Source organism: Andrena cerasifolii, chromosome 4 (genome assembly GCF_050908995.1).
Source record: "Andrena cerasifolii isolate SP2316 chromosome 4, iyAndCera1_principal, whole genome shotgun sequence".
Taxonomy (NCBI): Eukaryota; Metazoa; Arthropoda; class Insecta; order Hymenoptera; family Andrenidae; genus Andrena; species Andrena cerasifolii.
The window spans coordinates 10,568,129-10,585,539 of NC_135121.1; the positions used below are offsets into that span (position 1 = coordinate 10,568,129).

The following is a 17,411-nucleotide window of genomic DNA, read 5'->3' on the forward strand; positions in this document are numbered from 1 at the left end:
TTAACTTTGTATATTAACACTTTAATCCTGTTGTAAGAGTTCAGTTTTTTTAATAGTTATTTTATGCTCGATTAATAAGAGTTCTGGAGGATCATTTACTTTTTAACAGATACTTAAGGGTGAAAGATGGGTTAGGAATATTTTTTAATTAGTATTATTCGAGGAATTGCGAGCAGGGTAAATATAGAAGAGGAAGCACATTGCGAACTTTATTAGGTCTGCTTGGGGGTCGTCCTTAAATTACGTAAGGCTTTTTTTGGGGGGGGGGGGGGGAGTCAGGTAGCGTCTTACGTAATATTTTTCACCCTAATTTTCAATAAATACAAATTCTATCGTTAATGTTCCAGAGAAGTTGTTTTAGTTTAAATTTCACGAGACCGAGTTAAATGAATTATATAAACCTTTAACATGCCTGCCAGATGACTAACAAGGGAACATCCTGAATCCGGAAATTCAAAAAATTCTGAAACAGTGTTCTCAAAACGGTGGGACCTGTATTTGCAAAAGTTATTATCCGATTCGACTGAAACTTTTTTTATTTTGAAGAATATACTTCTGGCTAGGGGGGATATCAGAAGAAAATACAAAAAATTGAAAATTTATAATTTTCAAAGGCGTTGAAAGATGAAAACTAGAGGGAAAAAGTGATTTCAAACTTCAAGTGTCGTCATTTTCTAAAAAAAAGTTATTTTTTGTAATTTTCTCTGATTTCCCCCCCTAGCCAGAAGTATATTCTTCAAAATAAAAAAAGGTTCAGTCGAATCGGATAATGACTTTTGGAGATACAGGTCCCACCGATTTGTATGAATTTTTTGACGCCTTGACTTTAACGACTTCCTAGTGCCATCTGCAATGATTAATTATAAAACAAAAAAATACATTTCTATAGCTTAAGACATCCTTAATACAATGCAAAACGTCCCATTAAATTATATATAGTAGTTTTCCTTTAATTAATTCCTAAAGATCACCTATTGTTTTGGACTCTAGACACCGGAACCTCCCCTTAACGCTGACCTTCCCTATCTCTCCCTTGGTTACTGTTTGCAATCTGAAGGTGGCTCTATTTATCACCGATTGGCCGCAGTGCGCTCGAGGGTGTGCCAGGGAAATCTAGGGCTTCCCTCTTCCCTTAGCGCGCCTCCTTGCAAGTTCCAAGGTGTGCCCGAAGGCAAAACTTGCTTCAGACTTTCTCGATCTCCTGGGATTCGTAAAGACGACCTCGTAAATCCCGAGTGACCGACGACTAAGGGTCACGGGGCTCGTTCGTTCCAGAGCCTCGAACTTACGATGCTCGGGAGGTAATGGGGTGTTCGGGACGCGGGGATGCGCGACAGGCTCTACAAAGGGCGAAACATCGGAAAGAATGGTAATCAATAGGCAAACGTTTATTCGTGGTCTATGTAGCTCGTCACAATGCGTGCAACCGGGAGACAATGGGCTGGACCTTCGGCTGGGCTCATTAGCCGTAGCTCCGCCACATTGCCCTCCCGCGTACAAAAGAATACAGGAATGAGTCGTTATCGCTACAACCACCTGTTCACCCTGCGTTTACACGTTTACGCGGGTCACACTGTTCCGTATTATATTAGACGCGGCGCGAGGAGACTCGTGGTAATGCTTCGAGTGTTTACGCTCCGCTGGTCGTTACCCTTAATTGATACGGCGATAGCAGGCTATCGCACGCGGCGTATATAAATCGGCGTGGAGTTTATCGCTGTTGATAATGATTCCTTCGTTGTCGAGTGTGGGGCATCGATTGCACCGCCCGATGATAAATACAGGCCACGTTTTTCCCATCCCGTCCGCTTAACGAGCGTTTTGTTTAGCGAGGCTTTAATTATTCAGACTAACGTATTGGGAGTTTGCGGAGCAAAATCGTCACGATTCGCGCGAATTACGCGGACGCATTGTAAATAAATACACGTTGACGGATCCAGCCTGCCCGGCGCTTCTAATTCGACGCGATCGTTGCCGACAATCCGTATCAATATGACCGAGTGTACTTACTAACGATTATACACTAGCGGACAAAAAAGTTATCACTTTTTCGACTTGTCCTATTTTTGATATTTTTTAGCATACATTTGGGACCGTGGTATTTTTAATACTTATGCATATTCTGATGGAGAATTTAAAGCTGTATAAAACATTGGAACGGGGTAATACATTTTTGGGCCCGACAAAGAAGTTCCCACGTTTAGTAATTTTTTCGGTGGTCCCAAAAGCAAAAGGTGCCCCTGCGAAATATAAGGTTTCTTTGATTAATCTTCAAAAGCGGTAACTATTTGTTGGCTTTAACAGTGCGTTGTCTTGTTTAATGTTATATGCGGCTTTTTCTTTGCTAGTTAAATAAATCCAACTGTAACTGGGTTTTATACAGCTTTTAATTCTCTTTCAGAATATGTATATTAGGCAGACACTGCAGTTTTGAGTTGCTATTGAAAAGTAATAGAAGCAGGGTGGCTCGAAGAAGTGTTAACTTTTCTGTCCGCTACGGTACGAACACATTCTATAAAGTACGCGCTACAGTAGAGATACAAAAGCCTGGCGGCTTGTCGCCTAACGCTAGCCCGAACAATGCGAATGAGAGAATGGAAACGAAGTAACGTTATCTCCTTGAGCTTCGATTAAATCTAAATTGCAGCCGAGCTTCCTCGTCGCCGATTCGGAGAAGCCCTGACGTGGGATGGGGTTCCTTTCCACCCTAAAGAGTCCCACACACGCCGAAGCACGCTGGGATGCGTCGACTCTCAGGTTCCACGAGACTCGCGTCAGGTCGAAGTCGCCTCCGCGTTACCGATTCCTGGCAGTTTGCGACCTGAATCGCGGAAAGCAATCTACACGCGTGGTAACATGTGCCGCGAAGCCTGAAAGTCGATATCGCTGGCAACCGCGGCAACAGCTCCTAAACTGGAACCCCGATCGATCCCCAGCTTCCTACTGTGGCACGAGCTTCCGATATTAGCCCCCGACACACCACACAGAGTGTTTGTTCACTTCGTTCACCCACCGAAAACGATTCCTCTCCCTTTCATATCGTCACCGCGCGATTCTTCAGCGCCGCTGCTTGCGTATCGCGCGGCAATGCAACGGTTAATATCGACCAACCCCCTTTCGATGTCTGTGAAAGAATGTACTACCAGGTACGTCGGTACCGATCGAGGTAATCGGGTTGCCTCTCAGGAACGTAGGATCTCCTCGAGAGCTCGAGGAGATTTAAGAACGCGCTGGACTCGGTTCCATCGCGCTCCATCGACTTCAAACAGTCGAGCGTTGTTGTACCCGTTTACGCAGATGTTTCAGCAACGGTCGGTTTAATTCTGTGCGTTATTAACCCTCGAATGGCAAGGCGGGGGGATGAAAATGTGTAAAATTGTTCTTTGGCGTTGGACGTTAGTTTGAAACGAAGAAACGGGGGAAGAATAGACTTTGCGCATCAAAGAGGAGGACTTCTGTACCAAAAGCTTCTAGGAAAAGTATGGAAGATCGATCAAACTCGAGTAAACTTCAATGGAAATACAAAAGACAGATATCTTCCTCCTCAAGGCACCCCCAATTCCATCGATTGTGCAGAACGAATGCAGTGCCTCGCCGTTCGAGGATCAATACCCCCTGGTCGTGGAAGCACTCCTGTGGGGCGCAGGAGAAACGGAAAATAAATAGTCGAACGTTTGAATTCGCGTTCGCCTAGGGTGGTCCAGTCTCTAAAGACGCGTGGTCTTTGGACCCTTCCGCCTGAATCATACATAGGTGCTCTGGACGTCCGTCTGCTGCGTGGCGGGTTGCCATTTCATCATGATCCTGGGCTTGAACAGGTGCCCGAACGTGGTGCGGAACTGCCTGGACATGGAGCAGTAGAGGATGAAGTTTATGGCGCCGTTCAACAGCGCCAGGATGTCCATCACCTCGCCGAAGTTGTGGTAGCAGTTGCGGAAGAAACAGTCGCCCAGGACGCCGGACAGAAGGCCCAGCACCCCCTGCGGGATCTCCGTGACCAGGAACAGCAACAGCACCGCCACCAGCATCTTCGTCGTCCTGTCCGTCCTCTTCTCAGACTTGCTGGGCGTCCTGGCCGCCACCCCGTTGCCCATCGGGGCGGTGCTTTCCCACTGATTGTAGTTCTTCAGCGCCTGATTTCGGCTCTTCGCCCTGCAATTTAACCCAGCCCGGTGACTTGAAAGTGCGCCCTAGATACGGTACTCGGCCTCTCTTGTGGGATAAGAAACTGCAGGATGAAAGGGCGCGCGGGGTTCGGTGGGAGGTGAAACTAAGCAGATGCGGGAGGACTCTGTGTTTTTTTTATCTTTTGTCTCCTGTTTTGGCGCCTCGCAGAACGGTGCGCGTGAGACTTTCGAGGTGAAGAATGCTGAGGAGCGAGGGTGGAGGTGTGGGATAAGCAGCTTGCTTCCTTCGGTGTAGAATATTGTAGCCTGAACGTGACATATTGAGTTCAAGGTTCACGGGATTGGACCAGCGAAGACGGGATTCAAAGAGAGACGAGCTAGGGCGCATCTGATTTTATGAGGAACAGTGTTCTTGGTTGCTATGGTCGCTGGCAAGTCACCTGTAAAGAGCTTTTATCAGCCAGCAGCTGATAACGGTGAGAATGAGGCAGGGCAGAAGCTTCACGACCACCCCGAGCACCCAGAAATTCAGCTGGTAGAAGAAGTCCTCGTGCTGCGAGTCATTCGCGTCGACGGTGTAAGCGATCCTGCGGGTGCCGTTCACCTTCATCGTCTGCTTCCTTATCTAGCAATTAAGGGTTCGCCTGTTTATCGGGACGACGGGGCACTGGATACCGTCGCGCGAAGACTATTCGTTTCCAAACTCGTAAAGGAAAAGGAAAAGGGAAACGGTATCTCTTCACTGTCTTCGGCTTTCTGTTTTAAATTAAGGGTTAACGATGGTAGGCCAAAAATGGTAGGATAAGTTTGGAGGTGATTTTAAAGAAATCGACGAACTTTTTTTGACAATTAATCGTTTTTAAATTACTCACGGGGGTCTAGAATCGAACGATACGAGGGGGCGGTTGATACCCTAGATTCTAGTAAAGTTGAACTTTCAATCGCTTCGTATCAACGGTAGGGGAGACCGGGGCAAATTGTAACAAAAATTTTTCACAATTTTTCCTCGAAAGTGTTTTCCTCAATCAGGCAAGCGAGAAACTAAACATCAAATTACTGAAATGCGTAGACATTATAATAAACCGATGTGGTACTGATTCGTTTGCGAAAAAGAAGCAGAAATTCAAACGGTTTCTAATGATCGTTAATTGAAATAAAAGTGCAAAGACAAAATTTACTTACGTGCTCTAAATGCTAAAGTTCTGGGCTATTACTACACGATGAATACCCAACGCTCGTTTGTGTCACTAAAACCGACGGTGCTAATATCGTGAAGCAGCTCTCGCATGCTGTGGGTTGCCAGGTTTGTCTTTGCAAAGATTTTAATTATGTTACAATTTACCCCGCGTTACAACCTACCCCGGTCTCCCCTATCTGCGATTACTGACGGATGGCGATGTTACGGAAGAAATGGGAGACTTACACCAAACACGAGGTAGCTGGGTGCACAGGCCACAAACGGCGCCAGAAAGCTGCTCCACAGGGCCATCGAGCAACGGGCAGCTGTGCACCACGCATGATTGTACTGTGGGAACCTGTAACAATAATACAGCAAGCATGCAGCAACACATTTCAACCGAATACTCGGGGAGCTGTTATACAAGCCTTTCTAAAAATCACAGAAAACTTTCCTTCGCAGCATCCAAATTTTCAGACTTTCAGTCGCGGTGGTTTCATTCGAGCCACGTCGGAAAATAACCGCGGAATAATAGCTAGCGCACCATCGCTTCTCAGTAAAAGTGTACGCACGCAGCTTCGCCGAATTGAAATTTTCTTTTTCTGGCATCTAGCAACGCTGATACGCTGGAATGTTTTAAAGCGAAAGGTAACAAACACTGGTGGAGGATGATGACTTTGACGAAATCTCATTTGTGTTTTTCGCACGAGTTAGGGTGAAGTAGCTGATATGGGACCCCAGGTTATCTCCGCTACAGAACTGTTGAATGTCATAGCGATGCTATCTCTTTACTAACTAACCGTGTATCAGTTGCTTTGTCTGCACAGTGCCATTGTATTCAATTGAGCGTCTTGCGCAAGCACGTATTTCCGAAATACGTTGCAGAAAGTTTCTGAAGTGGTTAGATTAAGTTGCAAATACCTCTAAAGTGGTAAGTGCATAATGATTTTCACAAATACTGTTGTATAGTGCTTGCAATTTAAGGCTTATTAATTCTATATCATTAAATGATGAAGACTTAAGGGGAGGTTCCGGTGTCTAGAGCCCCCCAAAATAGGTGATATTTAGGAATTAATTACAGGAAAGCTACTACATATAATTCAATGGGACTTTTTGCATTGTATTAAGGATATCTTAAGCTATAGAAATGTATTTTTTGTTTTATAATTAATCATTGCAGACGGCACTAGGAAGTCGTTAAAGTCAAGGCGTCAAAAAATTCATCCAAATCGGTGGGACCTGTATCTCCAAAAGTTATTATCCGATTAGACTGAAACTTTTTTTATTTTGAAGAATATACTTCTGGCTAGGGGGAAACCAGAGAAAATTACAAAATGACTTTTTTTTAGAAAATAACGATACTTGAATTTTGAAATCACTTTTTCCCTCTAGTTTTCATCTTTCAACGCCTTTGAAAATTATAAATTTTCAATTTTTTGTATTTTCTTCTGATATTCCCCCTAGCCAGAAGTATATTCTTCAAAATAAAAAAAGTTTCAGTCGAATCGGATAATAACTTTTGGAGATACAGGTCCCACCGTTTTGAGAACACTGTTTCGAGAAAAACGCGTTTAAAGTTTTACGTGAGTACCGAGTGGCCGGGTGTTACCCATGCATGTGCCGCTACTCAAATGCCTTTTCATTTGGGCCCTATCGCACTTATTGCACCATTAAACTTTTGTTTGAAACATTTTTTCTGCCTGTTGTACTTTGAGAGTTATACGCGAAAAAGTGAAACTGCCAATTTCACTTTGAGGTTAGTTTTCACCCCCTTAAATGGCGATAGGGCCCAAATGAAAGACACCGTTGTTCTTCTTTTGAATCACTCTATAAACCCACAAAGTTACGTTCCAATCGGCGAGTCTGGGTTCACGGTGTTCCCTTGTCAGTCAAGAGTTATGATGTTTTTAAGAAATGGGCCTCATATTCGGCTGCTTTATCCTATTGATTAACGGGAAGACATCTTGCTGGGATATTCCCATTAAGCTCTTAATTCTACTAAATGTCCCCATCGATCTAGCTTTCGACTTTCACGAACCGTCCACCCTCCGATGGAAATTGAAAACCCCGTTTACTCACAGCACTTCGTGTTCCCGGTGTTCTAGTGCCCCTGACGGGGGGTGGTAACAGAAGAATTTCATTTGCCGCGTTCTTCGATGAGAGTGTTTATTTGAACACTGCACTTTTAATACCCCCCCATTTTGTCCTGGAATAATATTTTATAAAACGGCACGATTAAAGACTAGATAAATTATTGTACTAACTCAATCTTCTTCGTTCTTTTATTTCAGATAACCCAGTTCCAAATAATATTAGTCGCCGCAAAACGTGTTCCTAAAAACAGCTTCCGGGAAATCAGTTGTAATTGTGCAATAACTAAATATTTTTATACGAAAACATAATATAATAACCTGTTAAAGTGTCCCGCATCTGAATACAAAAACCATTGCACAAAAATATGCATGTACTTTCTGAAATAAATTCCCAAATAATCGATTCTTTTTCTACCTGCTGACGGCAGGTAACCCCTTAAAGGTACAAGGGCTCCGTCGCTGTTGAAGGTTACTACGCCGCCGTTTTTAGCCCCTTGAAAAAGTTCGCGTGAACATTGCCGAGCGGAAACCACCCTTGAAAATTGACACTATTCTCGTCTGCGTCACTTCCGAATAGTCGATATTACGAGCATTTGGTTCGATTCCCCTTTAGCATCGGCTCTGACACGCTATCGTGGCCATTCTAAACGACTTCTGGTTCGAATAAAGAGACTCTGACAAATATTCGACTGCGTCGAATTAATCGTTAAAGGATAGTGCGCGGGTAAAATTGCCTTCCACTTTATTAAATTCACTGCCCCCTTTTCCTACATATCCTCGTATTATTAGAAATTTATTCCTTTTAATATTCGTTCTCAGTCGTCGCCCATCTCCTTTAAGCATAGTGTTCGTTCTTTCATCATCTCACGGTTTCCTTCGGAATTCCTCAATCTCTCCTTCATTTCTTTTTGCTACCCTTCTGCCTCCTCTATTTATTTTTTTTTCTAATGCCTGTTTATGAATAAATATGATTAACTCGTGCACATATTGCGTTAATCATATAAAAGTAAACTCTGCATATCAATTTTTTAATTAAAAAATATTAAATTAGTAAGGGCGGCAATATTGTTTTTACACCTGGGCGGCCAAACTTAAGGGCGGCCGCAAGCCGTTTATTATATGTAAAGTTTTGACTAAGAATAATAATAATCGAAGCTCTTTTGCACGATAACTGCTTAAAATTATGTATATATAGATATAAAAGTAAACTCTGCATATCAATTTTTTAATTAAAAAATATTACATTAGTAAGGGCGGCAATATTGTTTTTACACCTGGGCGGCCAAAACCCAGGAACGGCCCTGGCTACAGTGGTGTACTACTATTCTGCGTAATAATATATCCATTATTACTATTCTTCTGAACTGGTCTGAACTGCTCAGAGTTCTTTATGGAAGGATATCATAATTTCTTTTGAAGTCTACCTGTTCAGTTACCCATTCAATTCTTGATTTTACTATATTCTTCTCACCAGTTATATTTTATTTTGTTCTTGGTGTTTTCGTGGTTAATAATCTCGCGTGCCGTAATATATTTCATTTTTCACATTGTAAACAATGGTGTCTACCCGCAAAAGAACATCAGTAGATCAAACAAAATTATTATTCACATTTTCCTAAAATACTTAGGCACCGTTCACTCTTATATGTACAGTAGAACATCGTCGTACTCTAATTGGTAACTACAATCCGATAAACCGTGTGTATGAACGTTAACAGCGTATCTAATGTGCTCGATTCCTTCGACTGCTCATTTCATACATTTAGAACTAGAGTTATTAATCATATATGTAACTAGCTGTTATTTCATTTTACATTGGCTTTTATGTGCCTATCTCCATGTGACTTATTCTAATTTTCTAATCTGTGCTTCATTTCTCAGTGTATACACTGCTGTATATTGATTTATCGAAGGGCTTCCGTTTAAATAAGTAAATAAATAAATAAAATTATTTATCCGCGTCGGGGAATATCGGCGGCAAAATGACCGACAACCGAAGTTCCAAAAGTCCTGTATCGAGTTTGGCCGATTGATGCGCGATTGACGCACGTCGAGCTTCGAGGAATCGCGTGTTCCCCGCGTCTGACCAAAGCCGAGGCTGCTCTACTGAAAACGAGCATCGCCTCCAGGCGCAGCCTGTCGCTGGCTCTACATCCGGCAACCCGACACACCACTGTAACACTTATACGCGCACGCGAGGAACAAAAGAATTGCTTCGTACTCCCAACAATATCCCTTTGCGGTAACCAGTTTTATGAGGATCGCTCATGAACCAAAGCGCAGCCCGGTTTCGCAAATTTATCATTAGAAAACCTCGTTACCGTTTAATTGCGTTCGAGCACTCAACCAGGAGCGCGTAATTCCGTTATTCAGACAGTTAACGTTAGGTGCTGTATTGAGAGTCGACGTCGAAAAGCAGATGCATTTAACGACGCGCTTTATCGCAGATCGGCGACGGCAGGACACGCGAGCGAAAAATAATAAATCGGTCGTTCGTCCAAAATCAAATTAATTTACCACCAAATAAAAAGAAACTAAATTGCAGGGCAAATATTGATTCACACGTATATAAATTAAAATTTCGTTTTCATTATTTATTGCCTCCCTGAATGAAATCCTGGCTACGCCCCTGCACGTGGGGCCTTAATATTAGCGATGTAAATGCGCGTTTTCCACGTTGCCCTGGAAATATTGCGCCTTAATATTAGCGGAGGGAAATGCATAAACGTTTCTTGCACGGTGGATTTCTTTCGTTGTTTGCCTGCCGTCTCGTTAGCGACGAATAAAGATTACTCCTTCGTTGGATAATGCGAAATTGTCGCAACGGTATGGTTACCGTTTCCTGCGGAGATTCCCGCGGACTCCTTTGTGACGTTCCGCCCATTATTTTCCTGCAGCTAGTTACGAAAGACTTACGAGCGTCATTGGCCTGACTTACAGCGAGCGCAAGGAGGAGCCGCGTAGGAAATATATTCCGAAGGATCGTGCCTTCACAAAGAAGGCCAGCCACGAGCTGCACGCGACTAGCAATTAATTCGGGAACGTTTAAATACTACAATTTGCCACGAGTGGATAGATTATACGAATTACGTCGGAATAATCCAAGGATGCACTACTTGGCCGCTGGTCTGACTACGAGTGGCTTCTTCTACTGCGCAGCGAGTAAAGGTATTATTCTACCGCGCGTCACGAGAGCTGATTAAACGATCAAATACAATAACCACGGAACACTGGGTATCGTAATGAAATACACGAGGTAACTACGCGCGGCGGTCTGGCTATAATCGACCCTCTTCACTTAACGACAGTCTCCACGTCCGAAACGTTAGCATCGGTGTACATATTTTTGGTTGCAATTCATCGGGTTGCCCGAGGCAATAACAGTGGAGTAATATCGCGGCGAAATACTCGGGGGCAACGATGTACGAACCGTTTAGACTGCTGTAGAATAATGAAAGCCGATTTCGCGCCGAACAGAAAGCATCGGAAGGAACGCCGAGAGAATTGCGCGATCGGCTTCGAATGCTCGCAGCTAACAAGTTTCCCTAATTGAATCTCTACGTCTTGCAGAATATTTGTTTCTTAGATATCCGAGCTGCCAATTGCGCAGCGTTCACCTTTCAGCGTTCTACATCCCCCTTGGAGACCAGCATATACGCGCGAACAAATTTCAAACTAGCCGGCACGAAGTTTGCGCGCGTCAGAGTGGAAGGGTGCGGTATCATCGTTGGTTAATTGGCCCGTGAACGTGAATTTATTTAACGACCGCTGTTCACGCATCGGGCAACGATAAATTACGACACTTGTAAATTCCCTCGCGAGCCCCATCGGCCACAAAGCGCGTGTATTCTCGCGGGCATCGAGTTACCGGGGAAAGTAGGGGGTGGCCTGCAATCGACCAAATAATCTTCAATATTTTATGAATATTCGCGCGCGGAAGACGGGTATAATAGGTGTCGGTTTTTGTTTAAGTAATGAAGGTTTATTTGTGCAAAAATTATTTCTTTTATTACTGCTCTGGAATGCATGAGAGGACAGGGCTGTAATGTTTATATCCGGATGTTTATAGCGATGGTATGACGAACAGATAGAATCCATGTGCTAGGCGGATCTCTACTCGTGAATTCTTTCTGCCGAATCGTTTCGGTGAATGAAGACGTTCCTTGCAAGTGTCCTGAATAAAATCAAGATTGTAAACTATTAATTTGTCTTGAGTTTCCGTGGCCTAATTCCGAATAATAAGCGCAGCTATTGCTTCTTAGCGGAATGAGAGTATGTGTATCGCGTGCCTGAGCGACGTGAAATGTTCCAACGGTTTTTTCCCTTCCTGCGTCGTATGACGGGTTTATATTTATACCGACTCTACGCGAAATATGAATATTCAGGGCGAACTGGATCACTGAGCCAGAAGTTGAGGGAAATAAATGCAACAGATGAGAACGGCGGAGGGCCCCGATTCTCGAAACCGAATCAGGATACCGTTTCTCTTCGAGTGAAATTGCAAATTAGCTGTATCACGGCTGTTGGTTTCTGGTTCCTTTTCTATCCCGAAGTGTAATAACTGTTATCTGCCGGCTGCATTGTCGGAGCTCACCCCTCCTCTGCTCCTTTAGTCCTTTTAACTCAATAAAGTACCCTTCCCGAACTTCCACCGATCTAGTTTCGCCTTGGCCAAATATTTCTCTATTGCCCAGGGGGATGCTCTCAGTTTCCTTCCTTTTGTCGGCGATATGCTTCTCAACAGTGGCGGATTTCGGGAAAAGAGGGGCCCATTTTTTCGTGAAAGTGGAGAGGTAGTTAACTAAAAATAGGCTAAGTGTAGTAGTACAGAAAAAATATATTGTTTAGATAAAATCTTAATCTTCTTTTTTTTGAAGATAGGGCCCTGAGGGGCCTTCTGGGCAGGGGCCCATTTTTTCGGGAAAATGAAGTGGTAGATAAAATCATAATTTTATTTGAGGATGGGGCCCTGGGGGCCCAGGCGGCAACTCTTAGTCGGCCGCCCGTTAAGGGTTCATTCTACTTTGATCGGCCGAAAAATTAAGCTATATGTAAAGATTTTTTTCTGACTAAATACAACATATATTGAAATAAATCTTTTTGGCATTTATTAAGCTACTTTTATATTACAGAAAAAAAAATAAAAAGCGTTTTTTTCTCCAATTTGTCTTAATTCTTATTTTACAGTGACAATATGGTCCCTAAAAAGAGGTATGTTCAAGGCGTAGGTGATTTCCTGGCTCAGGCTTACCCAAAACAAAAAATTCCAAAAGATTCTTAATCTGTATGAGTATCGCTATAGCTCATAGCTCAATTAATAATTTTTGTTGAAAAATAACAAAATGGCACCGGTTTGAAAAAAAAGTTTGCCAAAACACTCAAAAGGATATATTCTATAAGGTTCAATGTGAAAAATCTCTGTTATTTCTCGACAAAAATTATTAATTCAGCTAGGGGCTATAGGGACACTCGTACAGATTAAGAATCTTTTGGAATTTTTTGTTCCGGATAAGCCAGAGCCGGGAAATCATCTACGCCATAAACATGCCTCTTTTTTTAGGTGTCATATATATAGATGCTGTAAAAAACCCATTAAAACAAATTAAAAAATTCTTTTTACTTCGTTTTCTATAATATAAAAGTAGCTTAATAAATACAAAAAAGATCTATTTCATTATATGTTGCATTTACTGAGAAAAAAATCTTTACAAATAGCTTAATTTTTCGGCCGAGCAAAGTAGAATGACCCCTTAAATCCGCCACTGATTCCCAACGAACAAAACGTTCCATCGCAAACATACCCGTGATGCGTTTCGAGAAACATTTGCTGCCACTGACGTGGAAGAAAATGGGATCCATTAGGAAGCTGGAAATCTGACAGAATCATGCAAGAACCCCAGCGAGAGCTTTCAATCCAAGTGGGGGGTAGAAAAGAGCCATCCACAGTGTCTGGCGATAATACAATCACAGAATTACAAATCCGCACTGTTACCACCCTCTATAGAGGAAACTCTGAGGGGCAGCGCGTCAGTCGGACCTCGAATGAACCGACACTATCAGTTATCACCCTCTGCCTTCGTCAACCCGTTCCAAAACTGTTGGCAGACTACTGAAACAGTAATACCGTATGGCATGCAGAAGGACGAAGCGAAATGTTGTTTTCCACTGGTTTGCTGGGCAAAAGCGTGGCGGACGCTCCGCTGCTCCAACATCCTCGCGTAGGTTCAATATTCACAAGGCACTCCGGAGCATCCCGTTGATTTCATAAAAACGAGAGAAGTCTGAGCGCCGATGCGTGATTTAATTTAGGAGTGCTGAGCACGGAGCCGTTCCTCCGCGCCTCTCCCCTCGCGGGACGTTACGCAGATGCCTTATTTGCCTCGGCAAATGGCCAGGCAAACTCGCGCGGAAGCATTCCTCGTTAAAGGGAAATGTAGCTGCAGAAACGGCGACGGGGGGATAACGATGCGTCTTGTCAGTCGAATCGCGTTGCTCGCGCGTACCCTGCTTATCATACGAATCGCCGCCACTCAATTCAATCTATTGGCCAGATGGTCTGCGAGCGGTGATATTCCGGTGCGGAAGTGGCGATTAATTAAGAAGATGCTCAGGGAACCTCAGGAAAACGCAATTGCTTGCTTAACCCTTAACCGGTGAGTAGTATAGTAAAGAGAGTTCTAACCCAAATCTGAGTTTTGCGTTCAATACGCGTTCAGAGTGGTACGATAGACGTTCAAAGTGGTACGATAGGCGTTCAAAGCGGTACGATAGACGTTCAACGTGGTGCGATAGACACCAAATATTCATATTCCATTTGCAATATATGTTATCGCAAACAATGAAGAACAGGAGTCTAGAAATCCTGAGTCCGATGGTCGAATCAATCGGAACGATCTAATTATATCCGACACCTCCAGCTGTCTATAGTCTGAGAGGCCCTCTCGACGTGATCGAATTCGATCTTCAATTAGCTGCAACTAGAGTCGAAAGTGGGATGCACCTGTTGGTATCAATTTCACAGTGGTAAACACGCACACAAACACCACCCGCGCCGAATAGCTTGCGTTGGGAATCAAACTAATCCCATCGCGGGCAACAAACATTGTCCTGCAGTAAGAAGGGAGGGGCTGTTAACCGTGGCGGACATCGCGGCATAATACCGTGCACGGTCGCACGTAGTCCGTTTCTACGCTGACAATGAGCAGACCGGTTCGTCTAATACAAGGGCACCGTATCATCTCGTATCTCAAAATCGATACGATACTCGGCACAGCTCCATCCTCAGATCGGAATGTCTCACTTTATGCGTTATGTGGCCCCGTTTAGTGACATTATTCGCGCGAGCCTCGACCCGGATTTGCCAGTTAAAGGGGATCAGACAAGGGAAGGACACCTTTTGCACTCACATTTCCTGCACTGAGACTGGGTGTTGCTCCAAGCGCGGTCTGAATTCACGCCAATTACACCCTAGGTTCTCCCTCCAGCATGGGAAAATATGATTGTGGTATCAAGCTAAACGGTCCTCTCAAGCGTGCTCTCACCCTCGCGAACAAATTTCCCCCCCTGTTCACGACGAGCCCGCGGACGGTGGGATAAATTGCACTTTTTTGTGTGAAAATTGTAGAACTTTTGATAGGAACAAGATGGGGGGATGAATCTTCTTCCAAGAGAGAGCTAGGATGTTGCCGAATAAGGGAAAAATATTGAGAAAGTATGAGGAACAAGTTTTGACTTTGAGAATCTTATCTTAAGGGGACTAGGCAGTTGAAAAATTGATTCGTTTTCCTTGCATTTTCCGAAAGTACTAGCTTTGCTGAATAAAGTGCCGCTTGGTTTATATTGAAATTCGCAAAATCGTAGATTCGGCAGCTAAAAAGATTATTTTATTATAAACGTAACTATTTTTCTACGAAAAAATTACCGAATGTTCTTTAAACGTTGCTCTTTTAAGCGCAAAAAGTTTTGTAAAAATATATGCTTCCGCTTCTTCAAAAAAAATTCATAAATATTCGCCTCTTTTCGGCCGTCTGACTAGGTACAACTCCTTAAACGCGTTTTTCTCGAATCTTTTTCCCCTTTGGTTTTCGGCTAATTGTGAACGAACGAAGGTTCAGGTCGACTTGAAAAAATTACAGGATGTATAAAACATGTGCCATTTTACCTTTTTACCTGCCAAATCTACAGTTTTGCGAATTTTAATATAAACCAAGGGGCATTTTATTCAGAACAGATAGTGCTTTCGGAAAACGCAATAAAAATTCGATTTTTTCGACTGCCTAGTCCCCTTAATCTTATCTTAATTCTATTGCACTGTAGTGGTTCGCGTGCCACTTGTAATGACTGAAACTGGCAGCAGTGCATCGACGCGTTTCTGTGATTTCGGTGCGTCAGGATTTAACAGGGGCGGGACGAAGGGGCGGGTGTGCCACCGAAGCGAGGAATTAACGAACGAGTTATCGAATCAAACGTATAGATTCGCGCGCGCCGCTTTCAGCGTGGAGCTTCAAAGCCATTGTCGAACGGGCTAATAACGGAAGTTGAATCGCAATTCAGAAATGAGTGAAACGTGATCGTGCGGGGTGGTATTGAAAGAAGAGTGCGCGCAATTTCCATAGAAATACTGGAGCACTCGTTCACGATTTCGCGAGTCACAAGCAGCCAGTGCACAGTTTCCATTTCAGTTACATTCCTTGTGAGATTCTGCCGCAAACACTGACTGGCCAGGAACAACGTAAATTCCTGGAATAATCAGCGCGATCCACTTTTACGATGTCAAAAGCGAAAACAACCGAAGCACATCGAGCAGTCGTGACCCAATTACACGACCCTCGAACCAACGATTGCCGATTTTGCAGAGCGCAGGACTTCGACAGGGCTCTATTAAGTTGAAAGAGAGGAGGACGAGGGGGTGTTGGTACGTTTGGAGGCAGAGAAATAGGGTTGGAGGTGCGGGGTAACTTAGGCAGTTACTTAACACGTTTTGTCATGGCTTTAGATTTTTTCTGCAGCCTTTGTAAGTACAGGTACACGTCTGTTTTTCGTTCTTCGTTTGTCGTAGGCGTTCTCGACATTCTTCCCGCCACTGTTGCGCAGGGTAAATGTCCCAATTACTGCCAGCGTCCCTATTAGTGGCACTTTGTTTATTTTACTTAATAAACACGCAACGTATAAAGAATAGTGTAAACAAGAATTTACCATGAAATTGGGACTGTTCTTTTTATTATTATAGTATATTGTTTGTACATCTATTCTTTGTACGTTACGTTTTTTTTTAAAGCGAAATAAATAAAGTGGCAGTAATAGGGACACTGACGGTAAATGGGACATCTACCCTATACTGTTTTTGTAGACTAATGGGACTTTTCGCGTTTATAAATAAAGAAATGAAACATGTATGAAAGAATGAAAAGCGTATAAATTTGATTCAGTTTCACACTTGTAGTGCGATCACAAGTGATAGGATAACTAAAGCAAATTTAAAATGGGTAATTAAAAATAAATGTGTAAAAGAGCATATTTCGTGAAAAATATGCACGTATACAGTAATCTGCAGCTACAATAATTAATGATATGAATTAGGGAAAAGTCGATGCAAAAATTGATTCTGGAACAGTTTCGGAATCGATACAGAACCGAAATAATAACGGTTATGGGACCGATATGAGGAGGGAAATAGGAACCGCAACCGAAACAGATAATTGTTGGAAATTTCGGTTCTTCATAACAGTTATTCAGAATAAAGGTTCTTGATTACCGTTTGGAGAACCGAAATCGATATTACAACAGTTTACAAGCCCTGCTTAAAACCTAAAACATTAGCTGTTAGTGCCATTTATAACGCGTATTAAAGAAGGAAAGGGACAATATTTTTCTGCATTTTGACACTTATAGTACAACCACAAAAGCTGCAATGCTACAGTAAGATACTTAAAGCAAATATGAAATTTTTATATTACATAACAAAATGTTCCAAAAATATGCCAATGCTTCCCCACTTTGCGGTGGCACAGATAA

General features: G+C 43.1%; 1 protein-coding gene across 1 annotated transcript in view; it reads right to left on the reverse strand.

Moving 5' to 3' along the window:
- Window positions 1–2,094: 2,094 nt before the first annotated feature.
- LOC143367776 (G-protein coupled receptor dmsr-1) overlaps window positions 2,095–17,411 on the reverse strand; it is a 39,964-nt gene continuing 24,647 nt past the window's right edge. Inside the window, exons 3-5 of the mRNA XM_076809921.1 lie at window positions 5,551–5,662; window positions 4,568–4,752; window positions 2,095–4,152 (exon numbers count right to left, since the gene is read on the reverse strand). Of these exons, the coding sequence (XP_076666036.1) occupies window positions 3,744–4,152; window positions 4,568–4,752; window positions 5,551–5,662 (706 nt within the window). The 3' untranslated portion in view covers window positions 2,095–3,743. The remainder of the gene's footprint in view (window positions 4,153–4,567; window positions 4,753–5,550; window positions 5,663–17,411) is intronic.